Here is a 25478-nt window from a genome sequence, read left to right as displayed (position 1 = left end):
GATAACCTGCATTGATCCGTCTGACTTTAAACAGAATCTTTCTCAGAATCCTTGTTTAATCCCCTCACAGCTTTATTTTGTGAGGTTATATTTACTTACATGTTTTATCGTATCAGCTTTTTAACTACTTTGTATTAACATTCTGCAAGAAAAACACTCTAAATAAAATTGTATTTGATCCCATGCACACATGGAAGTCACATTTAAACTGAACTTGGGACAAATGCGTTACAGGGATAACCCATGTGGAGAGGGGGAGATACTGTACAACTTGCAATGCAGTCTTAATGGAGCCAATTTATTGAGGAAATGGGCAAAAATAAGATCTATGGCTGAGTGTTAGACCATCTGTAATGGTATATGGTCACACTGGTTCCGGCTTTATTTGCAGTTGTAATAACCTGAAATATACATTTAATTGGTTGCATATTTTGCAAGATGGGGTGATATTTTCCATGTATAAATCACAACAACATACATATTCTGAGATGGCTTTAAATGAAACCGTCTTTATTAGGTAACTATAATATCAGAAAAATAAAACTCTCAAATTCTCTTTACAGCAAATATATAATATCAGTGCTTTGGCCAAAATAACTTAAGAGGCCATTATAAAATATAGTCTGCTTTTAAACTCCCGACTTAATTTGAAGAATTTATATGCCATAAGACTCCCCCCTACTTATATACATAAAATATGTAGTAAAATTAGCAAAAACCGTTTAAACTGTTGGTACAGCTCAATTATTATATATATCCATATATAGATATATCTCTAACATAAATTGTACAATATACCTTTCTTAAATTTGGTGGTGTATAGACAAGAGAGGCCTTAACCGTGGCCCCTTTACAAACAGTTGCAGTGTGACGTTTACATTGGCGGCTCATGATGAAAACATGCTTGTGTTGCACATTCCATTTCCACTCAAACAACCTGCATCTACCAATACTATTATTATCATCATCATCATCAATACTGTCAAAAATAAAGAAAAAAAAGGAAATATAGACTACAAGCAAATAGAATGGCAGCCTCCTGCACTGATTTTCAACTCATCACTGCTAGTCATTGATTAAAGTAACAAAAACAGAAAAAGTCATCTGTAAACATTTTAATATACATCTATATATATATATATATTTATATTTGTCTATATGAAATGTAACAAAATAAAAAATAAATTCTCTATCAGTCATTAAACAGCAATAAAAGTAGAAGCCATATGGAGAAAAAACAAAACATCACTCAGATTTCATGTCAAGCAAGCGGTTATATTGCATTCCATCGGAAGAGAGAGGGCATCCCTAGCCCTCGAAGCTGTGCCTCTATAATGGACGGACAGAAGGCCTCACTAAATGGAATAGAGGCAGAGAGCATTTTGATTAACCTCCGTTGTTTCAAGGAAAAAAAAAAAAAAAAGGCAAATGGGTGCTTTTTTGCACTGTTGCGGCTCATTATTCATAACGCTGGGATGTTCTACAAGACATCTAAGCAAAAAAGAATTGCAATTAAATTACGTCCAAATACTATCCCACACACACTCCACTACTGCTGGAGTGAAGTCCCCGTTAGCCTTCCACAGCCAACGACGTAACCGCGTGTAGTGTCAACCTGGATTAGGGTCGCCTCTCCTCGGCTTAATGTACATTGTGGGCGTCTTGACACCACTTTGGGATGACACTACAACCCAAGTTCATTTTGCGGCAACTTGTAGCAAAGACAAGATGGTAGTGTGACGCAAATGAAGCATAAAAAGAAATGTGCCGTGTGGGTGCACAGAGCAGTACAAAGAAAAGGTGACAAACGAAACACTACGTCGAATAGCAAGGATAATTACGTCAGTTCAAAATGGGTAAAGCTGTCTAAAGTGTGACCCGATGATAATGGAGATAAACAGAATTGGGTTTAAAATAAAATAAATGTCTGTCTGGAAAGTTGAAGCCCAAATCTAGGAATCAAGAAGTGTTTGATTTACAATTACCCAACATGCACTAGGTGTTTACAGTACTCCTGAGGTACCCGAGGATATAGTATACTGATAAAGTACGCCAAACGACTTGCAATCATGTAACTTAAGAGAAAACATAGCGGTGTCTTCCTAATCTAGGCCTGGTATGGCCCCGGTTAAAAACAATGGCCACCATTTGGGAAAACCCAACAAGATTGAACTGAACTTGATGCCCTTGATTCTACCAAACTGCCAGCTACCCAACTGCATAGCACAAAGAGATGTGTGTCATGGCCCCTCCGCTTCACTCTGATGTGTGCAGAACATCAGCCCCCTGGTCACCGGGAGTGGGATGTTTACACGGAAAGCGATCAATATTCAGGGTAAACATATTAAAATGGCCGCAATCCAGGCAATATGGAATGTTAACATGCATGATGATGGCAGAAGCGTACTTAAGAAAATAAAATGTATGCCCATAATAAGGCGGCAATAATTATATATATATTTTTTGAAATGGCTCTTGCTAGAGGGAGGAGTGTGTAAACATTCAAAATAAAATCTTCAAAAATAAAATGATTTTAAGATCTAAGCGAAACAAATCTGTGTTTTCAAAAAGGAATAATAAAAAAAAAAAGTTTGCAGAAATGTGTTAAAGAATTAAAATGTTAGAAGAATAAGACTCGGGTCCTCTGTGTTCAGGGCGCTGTTCAGCGGAGGTCTGACCACGGAGCTGTTGTGGTGGTACATGCAGGCGTCCCGTAAAAAGGCCACAAATTAGTTTAAAACATATTGCCGTTGTGTTTCCAGAAAACCAGTTAAAGTTTCTCCTTTTATCTCAACGCAATCAGGCACGAGTAACGTGTAAACAGACGTGTAAGCTTAAGGAAGCCATGGAAAGCAACATGGCGGAAGTGAAAGAGGGTCAAACCCATGGGTACTCCCCAGAGTAAGCAGTTATCAACCTCACCCCATACCTTTGGTTTTAGGAGGGAAAGGGAGATGCCCTTCTGGACTTTCAGTTTGGAGTGATGTTCGTAGGTTTTAAGCCACTTTGGCATCAAGTTAAAAGGGGACTTTTACATATTGGCATTGCTTCGGTGGTCATTCTGGAATACATTATGCTCACTTATCCAATGCGCAATTGTTAACACTCATTAGTTTGTCGCAAGGAGAAATCGATCCTTGCGCATCTTTACAGCTAATGCTACCATCGGTTTAGGCTCAGATTCCACCATGACTGTGATAATCTTTTGATCTTAATGCAAAATTTGTATAGGTTGACATCAAGTTATTTTTGGTCAAGACTTTGTAAACACTTCCCTATACTTCCTCTTCGAGGTCAATACCAAAAGGACAATGGATGAGGGGCAACGCAAGACACATTAAAAACGATGGCAGCAACAGAAAAAAAAAGGCAAAAACGTATGAGATGTACGGATGACAAAATCCAAACTGCTCTTACAAACTTGGTTCTTCACCTAGAGGATCACCTGGACTCTTAGAACTCAAAGTTTGCTCTCAAATCCAATAGATTCATTCAATGTTTTCGGGGAGAATAAAAAGAAATATATTAACAATATTAATAAAAAACATTCCACCCAATGCTACTTGGGAGGGTCTTAACCCCTCCACTTATCGATATTCAATCTAGGAAGAAGACTTCACAATAACAGGCTCCTGTACAGGATGGCCCCTCCCCCCCTCCCCATACCCAACCTGGCCATCGAAATAAAAAGATGCTCGTACCTCTACCCTGCGCTCTGAGACCAACCCTCCCGCTCAATGCCTGCGCTTAGTCACCAATATTCAGCCCGCTTCATGAGACCCCCTCCTCCACACACACACTCCCGTTGCAATTTTGGCCTAGAAGTGGTAGGGAGGGAGGCGGGGGGGGGGGGGAAGAGGGAACCACAGTCGTTAGCCACACATCACAGGTGATCCTCACCACAGACAGGGGGCTGGGGGGGGTAAGAGAGGGCCGGCAAGTGGTAGGAATCACATGTTGCGGAGCTGTATGGCCTGTGTGACTGGGTAAAAGCACACCGGGCACACTGCGTCTGGACCGTGGCATATCCGCGTGGCACACTCCATGCAGAACAGGTTGTGGCCGCACGGCACCAGGGCCGCCACTACCTGGCTCTCCATGCAATGGATACAGGTCTCCACGCCGCGCCCTGCCGCCGCCGCCGCCACCGCCGCCCGATAGGGGAAGGACGAGTCGGGTGGCGAGGACGAGGACGCAGACGCCGTGCTCTCGCTGGAAGAGGAGAAGGCCGGGCCGAAGCCCGAGAAACGGTGGGAATCCGGGACGCCGGTGGACCCCAGGGAGGCCCGCTGGACCCGCTGAGCCTGCGGGTGCTCCAGGGCATCCGTGCAGAGGAAGGTGGGCGAGAGGCGCGGGGTGCCCGGGTGACTGGTCTGGAGGGAGGGAGGGAGGGAGAGGCGTTACCGCAGAGACCACAAGTACTGCATGGTGCACTTCTGGACTGGCTTCGGAACCTATTATAATAGGACATCAACTAGATCCTGCCCTTCAATGATTTCTTTTTTTTTACTCATTACAAATTATCAAAAATATATAAAAAAAATACACATTACGACCGGCACAGGGACGCGATAACACTACTGAAATATTATACACTGCAAACCCCACAAACCTGAACTTTGCAGGCCTCATGGGCCTGATGTTCCACATAGGAGCTCCAGATGGGGGGCTGGGGGAGAGGGGTGGAGCCCGGGGCAGTGGAGATGGTAAGGGGATCGAATCCCGAGGCGGGGCCGCCCCCTCCGATGCCAACCATCTCTTCGGACCCCAGTGGTTGAGCAGTATCGCCAAACCAGAAACTCGCCCCTGCTCCGCCGCCACCACCACCACCACCACCGTTGTTGTTGTTGTTGGCGTTTGCGTTGACCGAGCAGGTGGGGCTGAAGTCGGCCATGCGGTTCAGGTTCCCGTTGCCGTAGAAGGAGTCGGCCGAGCTCGAGCCACTCCCTAGGGAGCTGGAGCTGTCGTTGCGATAGGTGGAAGACATCTTGACGCCGCCACCGAAGTTGCCGTTTACTTGCGGAGTGCCGCCGCCGCCGCCACCGCCACCGCCACCGCCACCGCCACCGGTCACGCCCATAGCGGGCAGGCCAGTGCTGGTGGCTGCGGCGTTCGACTGAAGCCACGCGGCGTGGCCCATGCCCGCGGCCGCCGCCGCGGCTGACAGCCCCTCGAAGCTGACGTCGGTGCCGTTGAAGTGGAAGTCGTTGTCGTCCACGCCGGGGAGCTCCATGCCGCCACAGGTGCCGGTCCGCAGGGCGATGTGCGCCTCGATCTCCTCCCGCGCCCGGTCCACGTTCTCCGGCATGCCGGTGACCTCGAACACGGGCTCCTTGTCCCGGCTTGGCGTCACGATGTAGGTGTGGGTCTGCTGCTGAATGCGTTTGATGGTTGCCCCTGAAAGGAAAAGGAAAAGCAAACGAGAAGTTTTGGTGTGGAAAGATGGGGCCAAAATCATGCTATTTGTTCAACGCATTTTGCAACAAAATATACGCCAGAATGAAGTCAAAATAAAACTTTCTATATCTAATACTGATGGCTTATTCATGGAATTGTATCATTGGGGAATATCGATAGGCTTGAATCTTAATAACAAGGATTTTAGAAATGCCTACACAAACCAAAATGGATTTGGTTTTACATTTTAGACAACCCCATCTTGTCAGCCTTTGTTGGACATTTCAGCCTCTTTTTATTTTTGTTGCACCGGGATCAAAGTCTACTTTGCTTGAGTACCGAGTTCACTCAAGTCTGGACAAGGAAGTCTCAAGCCATGTCCAAAGTCTAAATACAAGCCAGAATGCAACAAAAATGAATAATGTAATGTATGCAAGTAATGACAAAAGGAAAGAACTTCCATGTCTCACATTCAGAAATCCCATCTCCAACGTAAAAAAGTATCAACCTACCTTTTGGCCCCACTACCAGCCCCACAACACGATATGGAACCCGAACCTAGGAAGAACATTAAAATAAAACGCAGAACAAAGAACATGGTAGTATTAGTAGCAATACAGGTTCAAAATGTAATCTAATCTAACGTATACTGTAATAATTTATAGATTGATATTATATCCGTTCTGCTCATAGAAGCAGGGCAGATTTCTTTACACACCTGAATTGTGGTTTGGCCGGGGAGGGTGGGGGCCCCTGGGAGCCCTGGGCCTGCCACTACTGAGAGGGGGCCTGTCTTGTTCCGAGAGGCCCTGATGAGAGAGAAGTGCTCGGCCGCAGACAAGATCTCCCTCTTAGCCATGGCAACATCTTCCTTACGCCCCGTTACAACAAAGACAGGCTGGTCGCCCCTCACCGGTGTTTTGATGTAGGTGTTGGTTTTGGCCCGGAGAGCTTTGATCTTACAGCCTGCGAAAGGGAAAGATCATGGTCAAGGTAATTATACAAATCATCAACAGTAAAAGAACCAACAGAACATGTTCAAAATGTAAGCATGAAACACGTTATTAATTTCAAGTGACTCTTGGAAATCAATGCTCTTTGTGAAAACCTGATTATCGACCACAATGTTTATATACATTTTTCTATTTTTAAAAAGATTCTCACATACTGCTGAAGTGACTATTTGTCACCAGTCATTTCCTGTTGTGGTCAACATGAAAGAGTTGTCTACCCTCCCCCAACTGGGACTACCCCGACATAGCCATACTCTTCAAGGCATATGGTATATAAACCAACCCATTTCTTCAAGTTAAGAGTTGGTAGTTAAGGAATTCCCATTAAGGCTCGTCGTGTACAGTTAGATGTTTAAGCAGCATACCGTCAGTGTGTCACAAAGCTAAACATATCCTTTGGCTGATGTGGCAATGGTGACCAACATTTGTCCATGTTTTCTTCAGAGACAAAGCAACCCAAGGGGAGCACAATGCGCAAATGACTGCATCTTAAACGTTTGCGAGGCGAAAGAAAATATGTAACAAGTAGACATTGTGAGACCCAGACCTCCTTATGATAACAATTGGTCAATCAATAGTGTTTCGTCTCGAATGAGATTTCTTTCCATTAATTAACGTTAAACTGCTTTGACCAAGTTATAACTTGGTGGTGTCGGCTAAAACTGCAGTGACTACTCGTTTTATTGTGCAAATGTAATTTCAATCGCATTAATACAGTCAGATCCTGAGTAATGACATACGATTTACAGATCAAAGCAGACTCCAAAACAACCAACCTTGTCTGCCAACGATCTCTGCGACGTGTTCGGAGCTCGGCACGGCCACACACTCAGTTGTGTTGACGCTTTTTCTCCTCATCAACAAAGACTGCTCCATTTCATAACTTGATTCTCCTCCATACATTTCCGACGGCAAAAGTATCATCCCGTTGGCCGAATGTAGGCCACCCGCGTCATCCAGGTCATCGTCGTTGTACAGCAAGATAGTTTCGGGCGGTGGTGGTTCAATCCCAGACGGCATGACAGACTCTCCTCCTGGCCCCGGGAATACGTGGTGGTTGTGGGCCTGTGCTAGCAGCGTGCTAGCACTCCCATTTAGGTTACCCTTCCCATTGTTGACTGCAACTTCTGACTCTTCATCGGTCGCTACTGCACCATTTTTTTCTTCAATCGATTGATGAATCGACAGGGGCTTCAGGTCTAGAACTGCACCGAGAAAGCTATAGTGAGGGAAGCTGTCACCGGCTTGTTCGGGGGTCTGGCTATGCGTGCCCTGGTCGCCGAGGCCTATGCCGGCGAAAGCATGGACTAGCGGTGGCGGGACCTCCGACTCTCCCTCTTCCGTTTCCAACAAAGCCGTGCTACTAGGCATAGTGTTGCACTTTAAAGCGATTTGGGAAAATGAATACGATTATAGTTAAATCGAGAGTGGAAGCGACTTCACACGGTTTTCCATAAAACTGCTACTACCGTCGTAATATATATGGCTTTTGTTTTGTCTTGCCAGCCCTTCGTGCAGAGCAGACCTCCTCCCTCCTTCTTTTGACTACATTGCCCAAATCCCGTGGCACTAATTTACGCGAGATTGCGCTGTAATTTGGGTTTTCAGGAAAATGAAGAAAAGTCGACCATACTTTAAAATTGTAATCAGTGGCGCAAATCTTTGGAATATAATTTGAGTCTAAATTAAAGAAGTAGATAAATACGTCTATGAAATAAATAAATCAGGCAATATATCTCTACAAATAAATAGAAATATATAAATCAGTCAATATATTGAAATAAATGAATACGTTTTTATTTAAAAAGGATGTTGATCCAAATAACTACTTTTTTTAAATTTCCCACATTTATTTATTAAATGCCACATTTATTTCATAACGGCACATTTCCATTGGGTGCATTCATATATAGATGGGTCATAGGGTAAGCCCTATCTCAGACAACACAAGTAGCGAGCTTCATCTATTTATTTCACAGCCATATTTATCTATTTATTTATTTAATTTTGAACCAAATGGTATTACATACAAATCATGATATAAAACGGTTGGCAAACTATTCAATATGTCGTACCACCATACGATAATTACTTATCTGAGACACGTTTTTGATTATTATAAAGTACGATAAAATGGTACTTTATTAAAAACAGACGGAGGATACCAGTACATTATGATTTCTTTTTTAGAAATGCATTCAATTTGTGCGAATAGGCCGCAAGGGGCGGACTTCTAAAAATGTTAGCCAATGGTAACTCACGTCGATGCAACGTTCTTAACCTAGTATTTGTCACATCCGGGTGAGCGATTTGGGTGAGTGTATTATGGCCACTGCAACAAAATATATTTGGATGAATCAAATGTTAAATCTATCTTTTTTTTAAATGACCTCGAATCTGACCATTCCATTGACACGTACAATATGATATGACTAACACTTAACCGTCTCCCGTCGTTTGTTTTCAATAAACCGGTCTGGCTAGCTAGAGGACTAGCATACAGCTACTTCTAGCAAGCTAATATCAATGTCCGGGTTTGTTGTAATAGACAATTCACGTTATAATCCCAGTCTGTACCAATACATATTGGCAGTGCTTTAATTTAACTCATACGCCACTGTTTTTTCTGAATGTATATTTTGTATATGTATATAACAGCCGCGAAGATGTACGGAGCTATTCGGGTGCTTCTGCAGGTGTTCTTTGCCCAGCTGCTCTGTGGGTGGGTTCTGGGTTCAGAGCTCACATTTGAGCTGCCAGACAATGCTAAACAGTGTTTCTACGAAGACATCATCATGGGCACCAAGTGTACACTGGAATTTCAGGTTTGTATGTTTGTAGTTCTAGCTGACTCCAAATGACTTGCATTCCACAAATATTAAGGTGTGTATAGTAGCTGCTGTCATAAGGCGGAAATGTGCTTGCAGGTGCAAAATTGTCTTTCTGTATTTCTGTCAGGTCGTGACTGGGGGTCATTATGATGTTGATTGTCGTCTGGAGGACCCTGATGGAACCGTCCTCTACAAAGAGATGAAGAAGCAATATGACAGCTTTACATTCACCGCTGCCAGAAATGGCACCTTCAAGTTCTGCTTTAGCAATGAGTTTTCAACTTTCACGCACAAGACTGTCTACTTTGACTTCCAGGTTGGGGAAGACCCCCCATTGTTTCCTAATGAGAACCGAGTCACAGCTCTCACACAGGTAGGTGGCTTTTTCAGTTGGACACAAATTAAAATTGTATTTCCTTCTTGAGGAAACCTCAAGCAAAACAGATTTCAAACAACCAATGCTTTTGATCAGTGAGACAATTCAATCGGGCCCAAACGGCGGGGCTTTTCCCACAGTTCTTTTTTTTTAACAAAATGAAAATTCTGATATAAGCTGCAGTGGGAAGCATTATACAACCAAAAAATGTATTTTGGCCCTTCCTCTAAAACAGCTTAACTTACTTTACTTACAAGCTAATTGTCCTAGGTGGGAGAGAATAGATCAGATACAGAGAAAAAATTTACATGAAATAAACACACCAAAACAATTTCCGTAAGCTAACAACAATGTGTTACTTTTCCAACAGTAATATTGCCATTTCGAGGTTTTCACACACCTTCAAAACCGCTTCCCTGCATCAGTTTCCCATGCCACTGTTTATTATAGATTTGCCCCTTTCCTTCTCTTATTCCTTTGTTCTTTTATTGAGTTCTGCTTGCTCTGTGCTGGTTGCAATGTGTGTTTCAGGCAGAGCTGGGATGGGATGTTTCCTAGATTTCTCTCTATATTATGCTGCGTTCCAGGGCCCATCCAAAGCAATGGGACGTGGGACTTATCCTACCTAAGTGTACTAGCTCCTACTTCAAAGCGTTCCAGGCAATTGAAGTCGAATGTAAACAGAAAACATTGACGACCGCCGCGCCAAGCTTTTACCGTATATATATCTTCATACTAACAGATAATAACAACATAATTTCATGCAATAATATGAAAAACAAGTTGTGTTAAAATTGTGTGTCGAAAACAACCCTACACGCAGAGAAGTAAAGTTTATAGCCTATTCATTGAAGTTTTATCTCTCACGACATGTGACTCCACGGGCGCCGCCATTATTCTCCGACTTATCTTGGTGAAGTCGGGGTCGAGCTCCCCCGAATTCCCTGGTAGGAGGTTCCACTTCGACAGGCATTCCAGTGCACTTTTCTTAGTTGGAGGCAGGATAAGTCCCACGTCCCATTGGTTTGGATGGGCACTGGAACGCACCATTAGCCCTGTGTTTCAGCTCCAATTCAATGCACCATGTGGATCTTTCTTCCTGTATTCTAACCTATAACAATAACTAAATTCCCCCCCCCCCCCTCTGTCGCCAGATGGAGTCAGCATGTGTGTCCATCCATGAGGCTCTCAAATCCGTCATTGACTACCAGACACACTTTCGCCTCCGGGAGGCCCAGGGACGCAGTAGGGCCGAGGACCTCAACACCCGGGTGGCCTTCTGGTCCATCGGTGAAGCCTTCATCCTCCTGGTGGTCAGCATAAGTCAGGTGGTCCTGCTGAGAAGCTTCTTCTCAGACAGGAAGACCACTACGACACGTGTTGGATCATAGTCACCTTGTACTCCTGGGATCGTTTTCATCACCTTTTTTTGGCTCAATACATTTTACATTTTAGCAAACCATAAGTACTATACATTTGAATTAGGTCCTGTTGTTGTTTTTTGTAAATGTTTTCCATGGTGCTTTATCTGTTTTTCTTCCCCCCCCCCCCCCCAGTTTATTTCACATTTATTTCATTCAAATGGTGCACCGTAAAACAAGGTTGAGGGAGGTGGATGAAAACATTAAAGATTCAAGTTGTTTAATTTCTTCCTCCTTCCATTGGCAAAAAAAAAACAGCAACGACTCCCTACTGTCTGGTGTTAAAATTGTAACATCAATTATTAACTCTCAAAACACATATGGCAGACTTCAATGTTTGTGGGCTGCTTGGATAACGATGATGGAGCTAGCCGTTCATTTTACATTTTAATCCTTTTTATGTTTCCCAATTAGATTTTACTGAGAGGAATCCATATGTACAGTCATGATATAACATCCCAGTTAGAACAAACCTTGGTTTGATGTCATTACATATATGGGAGTTGAAAGTTGCTTTTCTTTATAATTCATGTGTATTTTAGGTTGTGTTTCGAAGTAAAAAATGGATATTAACTACTTTGTTTGGATACCTGATAATTTACTACAGCTTGTTAAAAGGGTTTGGGCCTTAACATCAGCCCTTGCTGTGTAATGTATGAATTGCATAAACCTATTTATTCTGTGAGATTAAATCGTCCTCATCTTTCACTGGTATGAAATGTTGACAATTATCTGTCAAAGATTGGGATGAGTGTACAATATTATTTCAAATTCTCATTTGAAAATGTTCAATCCATTTTTCTTTTTGTTTTGTAAAAAGAAAATGTGTGTGTTGGGTTTGGAAAGGTTAAGCAACACTACATGCAATTCATATTCTTCAAGGGGATGGCATAGATCTTTAGTGGAATCACCTTGGTAGAGATTTGCTTGCACATGAGTGCATGTTAGTGGGCTGTGACCAAAAATGTTTTGTTTTCAAGCCTCTTCAAAAGCAAGCTGGCAAATGTACAATTAGGATATTATTTATCCTTTTGGCATACAATAAGATTTGCTCTGGTATACATGGTCTAAATTGTGGTGGTAAAAGGTTAATTGATGGAAACGAAACATGATCGATTTCTTATTATTTGGTATTACTTGATTGATCCCTGTACATGCTTTGTTCCATCTGGCTGTCTTCACAGTTGGCTGGAAATATTCAGTCATCTTTATTAAAAGGAATTGAATTTTTGCCACTTATTAATTGTGTTTATTTAACATTTATTTTGTGCAAAGTTTACTTTGGAAACTAAGACCAAAATCGCAGTTGAACTGCTATGTCTTCTTCAAACATACAGATGGTGCCATAATACTAGAAGTAGCTATACTTGTAGGCATTTTCCAATGATTTTCTGACCAACTGTTAGTGGCAGCATATCAATCCATTATGGATCATGGACAAAGCTTTTTAAGCCATTAAAACGCATTTTAGGCGAAAATCCCCACAGTAGTTCTTGTCTATCGGTCTCTGATTAAAATAGTCGCGCTGTAAAAGCTAGGATGCTCTGTGATTGGGCTGTTGACACGTCAATCTTCCAAGTGGGCGAGAGAAAAGACTGCATTGTTTTCGATTTGACAGTACTTAGTCGTGACCGTCGAGGGAAGCAGTGGGTGGACACTGCCCTAGTAGTCGTTCCTTCCTCCCGAGACAATTGTCGAGACAGCTTGCCTTCGGATGACATATTTGTCGTCTCCCGGATAACATCGCCTGTCGTGCCTCGGTGATAAGGAGGGAGAAGCATTGGTATTTGACATACTGAATTACAAGAGAAACGTCGTTTGTGGCTAAGCTAACCCAGCTAGCTAACTACTGGTAGCAACGAGTGGGGGTGGATTGCTTTTGGCCTTTGTCTTATTTCACACAAAAAGGAACCGGAGAAATAGGATGTCTAATAATGGCGACGACAGGTATGTGTAAAGAAGAAAGACGTTTTGGAAAGTAAAAGTCGATGGCAGCGACGCGAGGACAAAACAGTTTGTAAGTCAGCTAGCTGCTGGGCTAATCAAGGAAGTTGACAACACACGAGCCATTACTGCAAACTATTAGCTGTGCGGAGGGGGCAGGTGAACGTATGTTATGGCCTTTTAAGATACTAACATTCAACTGTTAACGTTAATGTTCCTGTCACCAAGCGGAAAACATCATTTGATAGATGTGATTGCCTTTACACCTCGGCTATTACTGACCGTCGCTCATAGCTTGCAGTAAACAAAGGGTTCCGCCGGTCTTCACCATAGGCTCCACAGTTACATTCACCCATCATTTAGTCACACCATTAAGTGACCGGAGATGGATCTAAAAACGGCAGTATTCAACGCAGCCAGGGACGGTAAGCTCCGGTTACTTCAGAAACTACTAGAGAACAAGGATGGACACGAGGTGACCAAACTGATGGGAGAAAAGACCAACGGAGCCACTCCACTTCTGATGGCTTCACGGTACGGACACCTGGACCTGGTGGAGTACCTTATAGAGTGCTGTAGCGCGGCGGTCGAGGTCGGGGGTTCGGTGAACTTTGACGGGGAGACGATCGAGGGAGCACCCCCGCTCTGGGCTGCTTCGGCAGCTGGTCACCTGAAGGTAGTCCAGTCCCTGCTGGGCCATGGGGCCTCGGTCAACAACACGACATTAACCAATTCAACCCCCCTGAGAGCGGCCTGTTTTGACGGCCACCTGGACATTGTGAAGTATCTGGTGGAACACAAGGCAGACCTCGAGGTGGCCAACCGACACGGCCACACTTGTCTGATGATCTCCTGTTACAAAGGACACAAAGACATAGCGCAGTATCTGTTGGAGAAAGGTGCAGATGTTAACAGGAAGAGTGTCAAAGGTGAGTGTCTTTCTCAACACCAGCTTCTACCGCATGCACTATCCCATACATGCTTAACTCACTTTCAATCAAGTACATGTCTTCTTTACCCATATGCCTTTCTATAACCACAGCAACAACATGGAGCTGTTTTGAAGTTGTGGAAACATGCCAGGCCCCTGGCATGTTTTAAACTTTCTGTATTATAATTTGCTTGGTATTGACACATTGCAGTCAATCTGGTTCAGGATTATGGTAATTCACATAACACAAATTCTGAGGTAAACGTTGTTCTTACTAATGCATTGCCAAGTGAATTTTGTTTATACTAGATAAAACACGTTGATGGGGCAAATGATGTTAATGATGGTAATTGCTTGTTATATCTTTGATAACAGTTTGGCTTATTGGTTCCCTTTCAAAGATTGACTTACATTATAAATCATAAGGTTTTTAAAGTTCTTTAGTTAGAAAAAAAAGTACTGTGTAATTTCAAGCTAATATCAACATTTTAAAAGTGGAATGGAGTGTCTAGGGGAAACATTATGGAGTGTGGTCCCAAGTAGGAAATAAAGCCTAAGAATAACAATAGTTAACCTAATGATTAAGTAACACCGATAATTGTGTCTGCTTCCGGAGGGTTATGAGGTGACGGTGGCCCGAAGAAACTGCCCAAAGTGGTTTCCCACAACATAAAATAGCTTTTAGCATGATTCCATGGGACAGATGCTATGTCGCGTCATACCTGGCCTCCATCTTTTCCCATGCTGTTATCCTGCTCAGAATGGAACTTGTGTGCTCTGTTGATGATCTGGTTTCACATCTCCTGGTTTACATGATATTCTGGATCCTTACTACAGGGGCCCATGAGTGTTGACTTGTAGGATAGCTGATATTAACTGTGTTAGTGTATTGTTCTCGTTGAATTTGGGTGTTTGTGCCAAAAACTCAAATGATTGGCATATTCGCCAGTCATTACCTTTTTTACATTAAAATGTTACTAATTACTGAGGGCTTTTACCCAGCAAAAGCTCAAAAGGCTGACTGTCTTGTGATCATGTGAGGGATCAGAATGTGAATTGGGTATGGTTTTTCAGACCTTATACTGGAGACTACAATAAGATAACTTGTGACTAGTGGTTTGGAGAAAATCCCATTTGCTTCCACTACATCACAATCACTGCATTAGCACACAGTACAATTGATTTTAGTTAATTAACAATTTCCATCTTTAGATACATGTATGTAGGTTTTTGTAATCCTTTTAGTTTTTACTATATTATACTTTTTATTTTTGACGTTCGACATGAGAACTGCACACACAAGAGCTGGCCCAGGGTCAGGGCTTGTACATTACACAAACTGAGGCGGTCCGTACCAGCTGGAGTGCTGACCCAATAGCCCTTGGGGCCATTTGGTCAACAATAGGATTTTCGATAAGAATGCACTCAATGCGCTGGACCTAATTGTTAACAGCAGTTCTTTGAAGTGAACGCTGGATATGCATGCCTTGTCTTTATATGCAATTGTTTTGAATGCAAGAGAAATCACAACATCCAATCAGGATATATAATTTAGCCCATGACACATCTCTACATACATTCTTCTGTCTATTCCATTGTGTTCAATACAATTTCATTTGGCTGTAGTAAAACTAGGGTTCAGCACACGCTCTCACCATGGTGGGACTCCTCTTACAGGCCCGTCTCCTCTTGTCCTCCCCCAGGCAACACAGCCCTGCATGACTGTGCAGAGTCGGGCAGTCTGGAGATCATGCGGATGCTCCTGGCGTACGGGGCGTCCATGGAGCGGGACGGCTACGGCATGACGCCACTGCTCTCAGCCAGCGTCACCGGCCACACCAACATCGTGGACTTCCTCACCACGCACCAGAAGGTCTGTGTTCTCCCTCATTTGTTTGAGTTTTCCGGTGCTTGTGGTGTTTTGTTTCATGGCGTTGGTGTGCCCGGGCCGTGGCAACAAGAACGTGGTTGGTGCTTGTTTTAAGGATTAATGAGCTCTTTGGCGTTGTCGACTTCTATTGGAAGATCATCGGAGGCTTGCAGGGGGGGGTGGCATGTCACCACTGGTGTAACTCGATCATTTCCTGAGGCAAATGCAAACATGTGCAAGGATTGAACCCACTGCATTACGTTGGTCAACATTAGTGGATTACCATTATACGAGGACTTCACCTGAAACCTGTTCACGGTTCCTCAGGCAGCTTGACACGTTTCACAGTGCATTTCTTAGCGCTATACTTTTGGTTGATGCGATTGCCAAATGTCTGATGATAAATGAGGATAATATGTTTGTTCCAGACGAGCCACAGGGAGAGGATTGACGCCCTGGAGCTGTTGGGTGCCACGTTTGTAGACAAGAAGCGGGACTTGCTGGGTGCTCTAAAGTACTGGAAGAGGGCCATGGACCTCCGCTACATAGACAGCAACAACATCGTCCAGAAGCCTGAGCCCAAGCATCTGATCATGGCATACGACTACGCCAAGGAGGTGAGGCTTATGTGGCTCAATAAAGTTTTTACAAAGTAAATGGGGTTGACATTCGGGACCGAGAATCGTCCTGCTTCATTTTAATTAATTAAAATTTAAGTGGACTTGAGTGGACTTTTTTTATTTTTTAATAAACCGAGGCCAAGGTTCAGCCAATAGTTATACAATGTAGAATATTATCAGGGTTCGACACGCCCGCACGCCCAGGTCTAGTAACTTGCCCGGGTCTACCGTATGTACTTGCCAGCCCGTGTGTCTGGCAATTTTACAACCCCTTTGCACGGAGCGTCTTTTACAAGCATTGCGGCCGTCATCGCAAACCTATTTTTGCTATTGTCAACCTCTCTTGCACAGCATAAGATTGGTCCTATTTAGCACACGCTGCAGACGTGTTTTCATAATTTGTTTATTCAAATGTTTTTTGTCCCTTCTGATAACCCATAGGGTTCATGCATGTGTTGCTAGGATACCATTTAATAAAGTTTGCGATCAATCTTATGGGTAAGCCACGTAATTTTTACGGTAAACATAATCTTAGTTTTAGAAGTGAAGGTCAAACAGGAGTAGCCTATATTTTTTATGAGTTTGCCTGAATGCTAATCGTGTAGCCTACACTGTTAAATGTTGGGTGATTTGTATAACTAGCACTTTTTATTCATTTATAAAACATAAAAAATGGATGGAGATGTGAATAATAGCAGTGCGTTGGTAGGTCTCTAAATGAAACAAATGAACACGAGTGACCCCAGTGAAGTAAAATTAACGTTAACACGAAAGCAGCTTATTGATATGAAAATCAACTCTTACCATTGACGAAAGGCCCTTTTCCTTGAAATAACTCTTTAGCCTACATAATCCATCCATTCAAGATTTAGGCAATCAACTAGGCTACGTCCTGCACTGCCTGCCACTGATCCATGTAGCACCAACTTTAATAAGTTCTGGGCCAACTCAATTAAATCCTCTCCTTCAATCGAACTAAATGAATATCTACAACCCTTACATTGGACATAAACAGGTTCATATCCGCTTTGACTACTAAGTAGAAATACTTCCAAAGTAGACGTCCCTTCGTTTTCCGTGGTTAATAAACTCCTGATGCCACCTATGTCTCCCATCATCTGCGCTGCGCACATAGGCTAGACTAGGCTAATTTATGCACGATTTGCGTTGTCATACATAAACAAATTTCATCACACACTCTCCTATTTTTAATTTATTTTAATCACAAAAACGAACCTTTATATCAAGTGAAACGACCGACCCCATTGGCTACTCTACATAATGAGCTGTTTTAAATTTTAAATCTTCAATGCCAAAAAATCCCAACATTGTTGTGTGGCAATTAAAGTTTCTATTCTATTCTATTTATCGCGCTGATGTGACCGTGCTCTGGTCGGGTTTCCATGCTCTAGTAGGGAAGGGCCTTGAAAGTCCAAGGGCTTGGCCCTATACCACCCTAGCTCTGCCTCCTCTGCCACCCCTGACCGCACGTCTGTGAGTAATAGTAATATAATCAGCACTAGCATTTAAATGTACTGTATAAAGAATGAATGAATAAATGTTCGCAATCAATCTTATAGATGCTGTCCAAGAGAGGTTTACATCATCATGCTCCGTCAGTGGTGTGGTTTATAGTGGTTTATACTGATAAAACAATCATGCCAAAAATAGCACACATAAAAAATAACAATAATAATGTCCATGATGAAATTCTATCTTTTCTGAGCTGAAAGTCCACCAAATGGCTTCTTCTTTAATTTTTATTCTGAAAATTGTGATGTGTGATGTGAAAACGTGATGCGTGTGCCTACGACATACATTGATTTGCTTGGTCTAGTAACTTTACACCAGGGCCAGTAACTTTTGAAAGTTACTAGCCCTGTGGACTAGCGCCTATTTTGGCCGAATTTCAGACACTGATATTATTTTGAATGATAGTGGTGGTCAGTAAGCAGCATGACCATCTTCTCTTATGCAAAACCAGTTGGCGGTCTGCGTCATTGTCTCTCCTGTGTCTGGTTTCCCAGGTCACCAACGGCGAGGAGCTGGACGGCCTGATTTCCGACCCGGACGAGATGCGCATGCAGGCCCTCCTGATCCGGGAGAGGATCTTGGGGCCCCAGCACCCGGACACGTCCTACTATATCCGCTACCGCGGCGCGGTCTATGCCGACTCTGGGAACTTTGAGCGCTGCATCAACCTGTGGAAGTACGCGCTGGACATGCAGCAGAGCAACCTGGATCCCCTCAGCCCCATGACGGCCTCCAGCCTGCTCTCCTTCGCAGAGCTCTTCTCCTTCATGCTGCAGGACCGGGCCAAGGGCGTCCTGGGCACCTCGGTGTCCTTTGAGGACCTCATGGGCATCCTGACCAAGAGCGTGCTTGAGATAGAGCGGGCGGTCAAACAAGTCGGGCCGACGCCCCCTGACCCCGCCCAGCTGAGCAAGGCCCTGTCAATCATTCTGCACCTCATCTGCCTCCTGGAGAAGGTGCCTTGCACAGCCGAGCAGGACCACTTCAAGAAGCAGACCATCTACAGGTGGGGCTGTTTCTATGTATTGGAGAATACAAATGTAGTTTGATACAGGATGAGAGCATTACAAGCTGGTCTGCTCTCGAGTGATCACCCTTTTTGTTGGAGCTCATTGGGACAGATTACTCAAACTCAGACTTGATAAAGTCTCCCTTTGATCAAGACCGGAAGACTGTCTGACAATATAAGTGCAAGAAGGGTTCTTTGTTCTTTAGGCATGAAACTGATAAGTAGGTCTGTAGTCAACCAAATATCTTGGTAGACTGAAATTGGATCAACTCTATGACCAATTGATTGGTCGATGGGGAAATAATGATAATAAAAATAATACAATTATCAAATAAATCAGCATAACAAGTCATTGCTGTTGTCAGTGGGTTTCAGATCCACTGACATTTTCAGTTGGTCTCATTGACTTGTGTTGACGCGTGATGACGTCACCCGCACAAAGTCAAAGGTGGCTATCACCAACACAAACATTTCAGACGTCACAGAGTCAATATTTAATCTAGAAACACAATGTCAAGCTTAAACGGTTACGTTATTTCTTCGGTTACAATGGTGCAAAAATGATTAATTGATTGGAAATATGATTGGTATATATCGGGTGTTAGAGTGTCCAATCTTTGGTCCAAGTGAATATAAAGAGTGTCGCACACCGGATGAACCAGAGTGCCGCGTCAGATTTCGATTTTAGGTTCTGCTCTAGGGTTTAATATAATGGTGCAGCGATTCTTGCTATGGCCACTTCTGATACATTCACACTCAAAGCCTATCAGCATTAAACACGAATGTTGACAGAGAATCGCAGATAACATGAAGAAAAATGTTTTATTTATGCCTTTGGAATTTAGATGTCCCTACATATGTTTACTGATACTTTTTTGTCTTCCTTTTTAACCTAATCCTGCCAGACCGACGACTTCTTTGGTGTCCATTAGTTTGGAGACTAGTAAATGTTCAGTATTATACTTCGTTGTTAAACCCGGGCTGTTCTGACCTCCTGTCTGTATAAGTCAAACCATATGTTTAATTATTAATGAAAATATTGACGGCTCCGTAGTTTCACTCAAAAAATAAATGCATCGGTCTGCATATGTCCCTGCCACCCCAAATATTATTTTAAAAAATACCACTTATGCAAATAAACACTTACTTATGAAAGTAACCCCTGCCATCAAGTGCATACCAGCCAGAACTTGACAGCCCTACTAATTAGTACTCTATTACGTTGTCGTCAAATCACATGGTATTATTCTGCTAAATTTCCTATTTTAACACTGGGTTTGTCTCTTTTTCCCTCCAGGTTCCTGAAGCTGCAGCCCTGTGGGAAGAACGGCTACAGCCCCCTCCACCTGGCGGTGGACCGCAACACCACCTGCGTGGGCCGCTACCCTGTCTGCAAATTCCCCTCCCTGACGGTGGCCTCCATCCTGCTCGAGTGCGGTGCGGACGTCAACTGCCGCGATGAGGACGACAACAGGTGCCTAGAGATGCTATGGGAGGGCTTTTATTGGGTCGGATGATTGAGGGGTTTGGATGGAGGCCCGAGGTTCAGGCATTTCATCACTGGACCCTGCGGCCCGCTGGGTGGTTAATGTTAACATGACAATGAAGATGAAACTTGGACTTGTACTAGATATTCATTCTGATTGACACCAGCAACACAAATGGTGAAAACCAAACCAGCCATTTATGTTTTTTAATTGAAGGACCTCAATGTTGTAAATGTAAATGATCAACATTTCGGACATCACCCCTGGAAATAGCCGTTTGTGTTGGTCTATTGGTTCTATTGCGTTTGGTTTTAAGTATCATTATTCTAATGCATCGCTGTTTACCTCTGTTCACGTCAAAACCTTGTGATGAGCTGTGTCAGTCAGCTATGGGGTTTATCAGGATTCCATTGGCCTAAGTGTCTCTCAACATTCTAGCTATGTTTTCATAAGCAGTGTGCATTAGACCAAGCCAGAGACTTTTGAGACATAAATTAGGTATGCTGCCTTTCATCGCTGGGTGTCATGGAAATTCTTCATAATGGTATTATGATGGCAACGCATTCAACCACTGAGCCATTGAAATATTCCTGACATCCAGATAGACATAACATTGTCTTTACTCCTCCCCCACCTGTCTACACCTCTCCCTGTGTCATCGTCAGTGTAGCAATACTCCACCTAGGTGGCTGCCACACTCCACCTATACTGGGCTTCTCCCAACAAGCAGGACACAGGGTGACGTAGTGTAATCCAGTTTATTGAGCTGGTGTTCAGTACTGGCAATGTCAGAGCTCGAGTGTGGCGATGGCTGATTTAACCTGTGGGCAATAGAGGTGACATATTATACCACCAGGTGTGATTAGCCGTTAACAGCAGTTTTGAAAATCTGCCTCTTCTGACATCACAAGTGGGCGTGTCCACCTAGATGTATGACGGATAGATGAGCAACGTTTGCTACAGTCCACTGGGTAGGCTGGTAGACTGAGTCATCCAGCATACATCTAGGTGGACAGGCCTACACAGATTTTTGAAAACGGCTTGCAATGTCTAATCACACTCACACCTGGTGGTATACGTCACCTTTAATGTGATGGGTGAGGCTGCACACCTGTGTTAAATTTACCCGGGTCCAATCCACTTGAGTAGCCCGTGGAGCTTCTTAAAGTCTTCTAACACGCATGTTCTTGGTTGGTGTGTTCCTCCTCAGCCCTCTCCACGTCGCGGCGTCCAACGGCCACCCGGACATTATGAACCTGCTGATCTCGGGCGGGAGCCACTTCGACAGCACCAACGCCTTCCAGCAGTCGGCCTGCGACCTGCTGGACAAGAAGGAGCTGGCCCGCAACATCATCCAGCCCATCAACCACACCACGCTGCAGTGCCTGGCCGCCCGCGTCATCGTCAAACACAGCCTGCGTTACCGGGGAAACATTCCAGAGAAGCTGGAGTCCTTCGTCCTGCTGCACAGATAGTCTGCCCGGGAGGACGCCACCGGGGGTGGGGGTGGGGGTGGTCTTGGGGTTTATTTGAATTGGACAGGGAGCTGACGAGCTGCACTGCCCCCTCCTCTTATCCTACATGGTCGTCCTACAGGGCAGAGGGGGAGTTCCTGGTGGAGACCCCAGAGCGGATAAGGATGGCTGCTCACTAATTGGGAGCGCTTTGGGAGCCAACGCACCTCAATGGAAACGTTCCACCTCTTTGGACAGGGTTTTTAACGGGAAAAACAAAAAAAGACAATGTCTGGACTGACCCAACGGAGCTGGATTGGGTGTGTCGTATGTTCTGCCTAGAATCTTCCATGGCCACGGAGAAGGTTTGAGACTGGCCGCAGTCCTGTGGGAGCGCATCGCAAGTGGATCATGACATGCGAAACAGTATCTCCGGATGAACTGCGCAACGGGCTTCAGTGTTCTTTTGTTATTTTTGAATATGTTTTTAGTCATTGTTCCAAATTCCACAAGGCTATTTATTGATCTACTCTTGAGAGACGTATCTCCTCCATGGCCCGGATTTGCATCGACTGTCACTGGACCTTTTCAAATGGATGAGGATGTGTCAAATCAAGCTGGGACTTCAGGTGTTCCCCTGTCTTTGGGTTGGTTTTATTGGTCCCACAGCTGTTGCCAGTAGCCATGATGAACCCTTTCCTCGAGGCGGTGGTTTCAGCATCTCGCCCATCCTGCTCATTCAATGCATTCATAGCTCAGTGGCTGTCATGCGTGTTTGGAACTTGGCCAAGTGGTGTGGATCTACACAGTACAGAAAGTCCACCCTTTCGTTTTCTTATGTTGTCCCCTTTTATGTTGTGTATAAACAAAGCTTTACCAGAAGGGTTGAACGTCTGCAAACACCATAAGTGCTTTATCCTTCCCTATGCACAGGCCAGGCTGTTTGGAAAGAGAGACTGTTCTGTGCCGGCACTTGTCTGTGCAATATTTTCCTCTTTATGATTTTTATTGTTGGGTTTACCTCACCACTGCCGTTTTCTGGTATAGCCTCCATCTTCCCAAAGGAGGAGGTGTGTGTGTGTGTGTGTGTGTGTGTGTGTGTGTGTGTGTGTGTGTGTGTGTGTGTGTGTGTGTGTGTGTGTGTGTGTGTGTGTGTGTGTGTGTGTGTGTGTGTGTGTGTGTGTGTGTGTGTGTGTGTGTGTGTGTAAGATTGTGTGTGTGTGTGTGTGTGTGTGTGAGAAAGATTGTGTGTGATTGTGTGTGTGTGTGAGAAAGATTGTGTGTGATTGTGTGTGTGTGTGAGAAAGATTGTGTGTGATTGTGTGTGTGTGTGAGAGAAAGATTGTGTGTGTGTGGGGGAAAGCTGTCTGCCTGTTTTGCAAAGTCTATTTGAGCATAAAAAAAAAGATGTATCAAATCAGCCCGGCTCTGGTGGGACGGCCGTGATGCAGGACCACAGAACCAGACTGCTCTGAGAGGCCGCAGGGGCCAGCTGTCTGCGTCCATCAGCAGTGTGCAGCCCCTGTGCACAAAGCATGACCTCCATGTTATTTTTGTTTTTGTTTTTATTTTTTCCTCCACGGTTAACCCCTGAACATCACCGTTCTTCAGCAAACTCAATAGAATGTCTAGATGCATGTGCAGGTTTGAGTACATTTTTCTCTCCTCGTTTTAACTACAGTCAAACACCTTTCTACAGCGACCAGGCGTATATTTTAACAACCGCAATGACATATTTTTACCAGAATGCTGACAAATCCAAGTTAATTTTCTATAGCCATCACTGAACTATGAGCTATCGAGGGAAGGGATGCCTTGCTGTGAGATGAGCTTTGTGAAATATCTTTGCACATTAGCTTTAGGTGTGTGTGGTTTTCAAAAGGGCTTTTCGTAACTTGTAGGTTTCATATTTCAACTTATTTAATAATTCAGAAGGTTCAAAACCAGAAAGAAATTGTATTGGGGGTTGGGAAGGGGGGGGGGGTACTCCAAGGGCAACTTCCTTTGAATCTGCACTTTACTACAACTAAGTTGAAGATTTAATATGGCATCAATCAAGTTCATGTCTTAAGAACCCATTTGACAATAAACCCTTGTTGCACTTGTCTTGTTGTCCTGGTGTCTTCAATGTCCGTCTAGTGGACTACATGTATCTGTGAAACTTCCAAAGAGTTTTTGTTTTAGTTTGCCATTTTTTTTTTTTTTTTACAAAACGGACGGAATAATTGAAAATCCTACAATACAGCGTCACAAAGTACGATGTTCACGATTAAGCATGGATTGTTCATTTATTTCTTACGAAATAAGTTTCCATACCATGCAATTTTGAGCTTACTGTCAGGAAACATTGCCACGCTGTTGATCACTGTCCGGGAGTACAGATGCTAATTATGATAAATCTGAAAAGCCATTACAGCAAAGGGTATTTAAATGATTTGTATGTCTATATTGTAAAGTACGCCGGCCCTCGCTGCCTCAAAGTTTCCAGAGTCATGTCAGGGCCAGGGTACGCTTCAGGGAGGGGGACCATGTGCCTCGGGTCTCCATCTGATATTTGAGCCCCCTGTTGGGCGACCCCACCCCCGCCCCTTATCCCCCACCAACTAGAGTGGAATGCAGAATGGTCTTTTCACTGTATTTAATTGTAGAGACTGGAACATCCAACATTGTACTGCTGGTGTGTCCGTTTAATAGAAGTGCGTGTATAAATCCTACTAACCCTATACTACCAATAATGGTGCTGCATTGTCAGCTTTTGACAGTGTTTAAAGGGGTGCGCCCATCGTGTCCCCCCCCCCCCCCCCCCCCCCCCCCCCCACGCCATCTCTCGGAAGTGATTCTACTGGGAACCTTAAACACTATGCTCACCTCAAAGCAACATGTGAGCTCAAATAGGTGAAACTATCATATGTTTGGAAGCGAGCTCAGCATCCACTTACTTCTGAGCCATGTTTGATTTAATGTTTAATAAAACCATTGACCTTTTTTCCAGTACGGCCAAAGGTTTTTTTCATTCCATGTTGTGTCTTGTTCTTCTCTTCTCCTAATATGCAGTGGTATGCTATACTGGAAAGCTTGAATTCCCTTCTGGGAGTGTTTATCGATCCAGTGCCTTTATGGGAACTGAAGTTATGTGTCGCCCAGTACTTTGCTGCCATCTACGTTTCCTCGAAACTATCCTCGACTACATGTACAAATGAAAGGGGGAAAAGGCTATGCACCTTTCCCCCCCGACTGACGGCTGTAAAGACCCGTGACCTTCTATTTACATCTGTGAACATAGCGTGTAAGTGAAACCATGTTCTTTAAGTAGAATCGCCTCTTCCACAGTGAATGCATACTGTTCCACACAGAACACGCACCAACAAGCTTCAACCTAAGCCCCTGGAAAGTTGACTGTAGTTCCAAGAACATGACACTTTCTAAAAGAAAATTTCAAAAAGAAAAACTAGTTCCTCAACTCATTAGAAGATCTCAGGTCAAAGGAATAAAACAAATGGCACACATTTTTGGGTGTACCTGCACATTGACAACACTTGAACGTAACATAATTAATTAATAATTAACTCCTGCACTTCCCCTCTCCACAAGG

General features: G+C 43.8%; 3 protein-coding genes across 3 annotated transcripts; 2 read left to right on the top strand and 1 right to left on the bottom strand.

Annotated features, from left to right (window-relative positions):
- Positions 1 to 466: 466 nt before the first annotated feature.
- Positions 467 to 7929, bottom strand: LOC311342781 (RNA-binding protein MEX3B-like). The gene is made up of 5 exons (XM_084467605.1): positions 7187 to 7929; positions 6116 to 6363; positions 5910 to 5955; positions 4613 to 5397; positions 467 to 4373 (listed from the first exon to the last, which is right to left on the bottom strand). The coding sequence occupies exons 1-5, from the start codon at positions 7779 to 7781 to the stop codon at positions 3951 to 3953; spliced, it is 2097 nt and encodes a 698-aa protein (XP_084323731.1). The 5' UTR covers positions 7782 to 7929; the 3' UTR covers positions 467 to 3950.
- Positions 7930 to 8707: 778 nt separating this feature from the next.
- tmed7 (transmembrane p24 trafficking protein 7) lies at positions 8708 to 12269 on the top strand. The gene is made up of 4 exons (XM_084467574.1): positions 8708 to 8724; positions 9069 to 9235; positions 9369 to 9614; positions 10772 to 12269. The coding sequence occupies exons 2-4, from the start codon at positions 9077 to 9079 to the stop codon at positions 11006 to 11008; spliced, it is 642 nt and encodes a 213-aa protein (XP_084323700.1). The 5' UTR covers positions 8708 to 8724; positions 9069 to 9076; the 3' UTR covers positions 11009 to 12269.
- A 407-nt stretch (positions 12270 to 12676) lies between these two features.
- fem1c (fem-1 homolog c) lies at positions 12677 to 24581 on the top strand. Its single transcript, XM_084468413.1, has 6 exons — positions 12677 to 13911; positions 15617 to 15786; positions 16212 to 16400; positions 18431 to 18942; positions 20243 to 20419; positions 21643 to 24581. Exons 1-6 carry the CDS (start codon positions 13368 to 13370, stop codon positions 21905 to 21907), a joined length of 1857 nt encoding a protein of 618 aa, XP_084324539.1. The 5' UTR covers positions 12677 to 13367; the 3' UTR covers positions 21908 to 24581.
- The last annotated feature ends 897 nt before the right edge of the window (positions 24582 to 25478 follow it).

Source organism: Micromesistius poutassou, assembly GCF_964030765.1.
Source record: "Micromesistius poutassou genome assembly, chromosome: 5".
In the NCBI taxonomy this organism is placed as follows: domain Eukaryota; kingdom Metazoa; phylum Chordata; class Actinopteri; order Gadiformes; family Gadidae; genus Micromesistius; species Micromesistius poutassou.
This window is presented reverse-complemented; position numbering and strand designations above follow the sequence as displayed.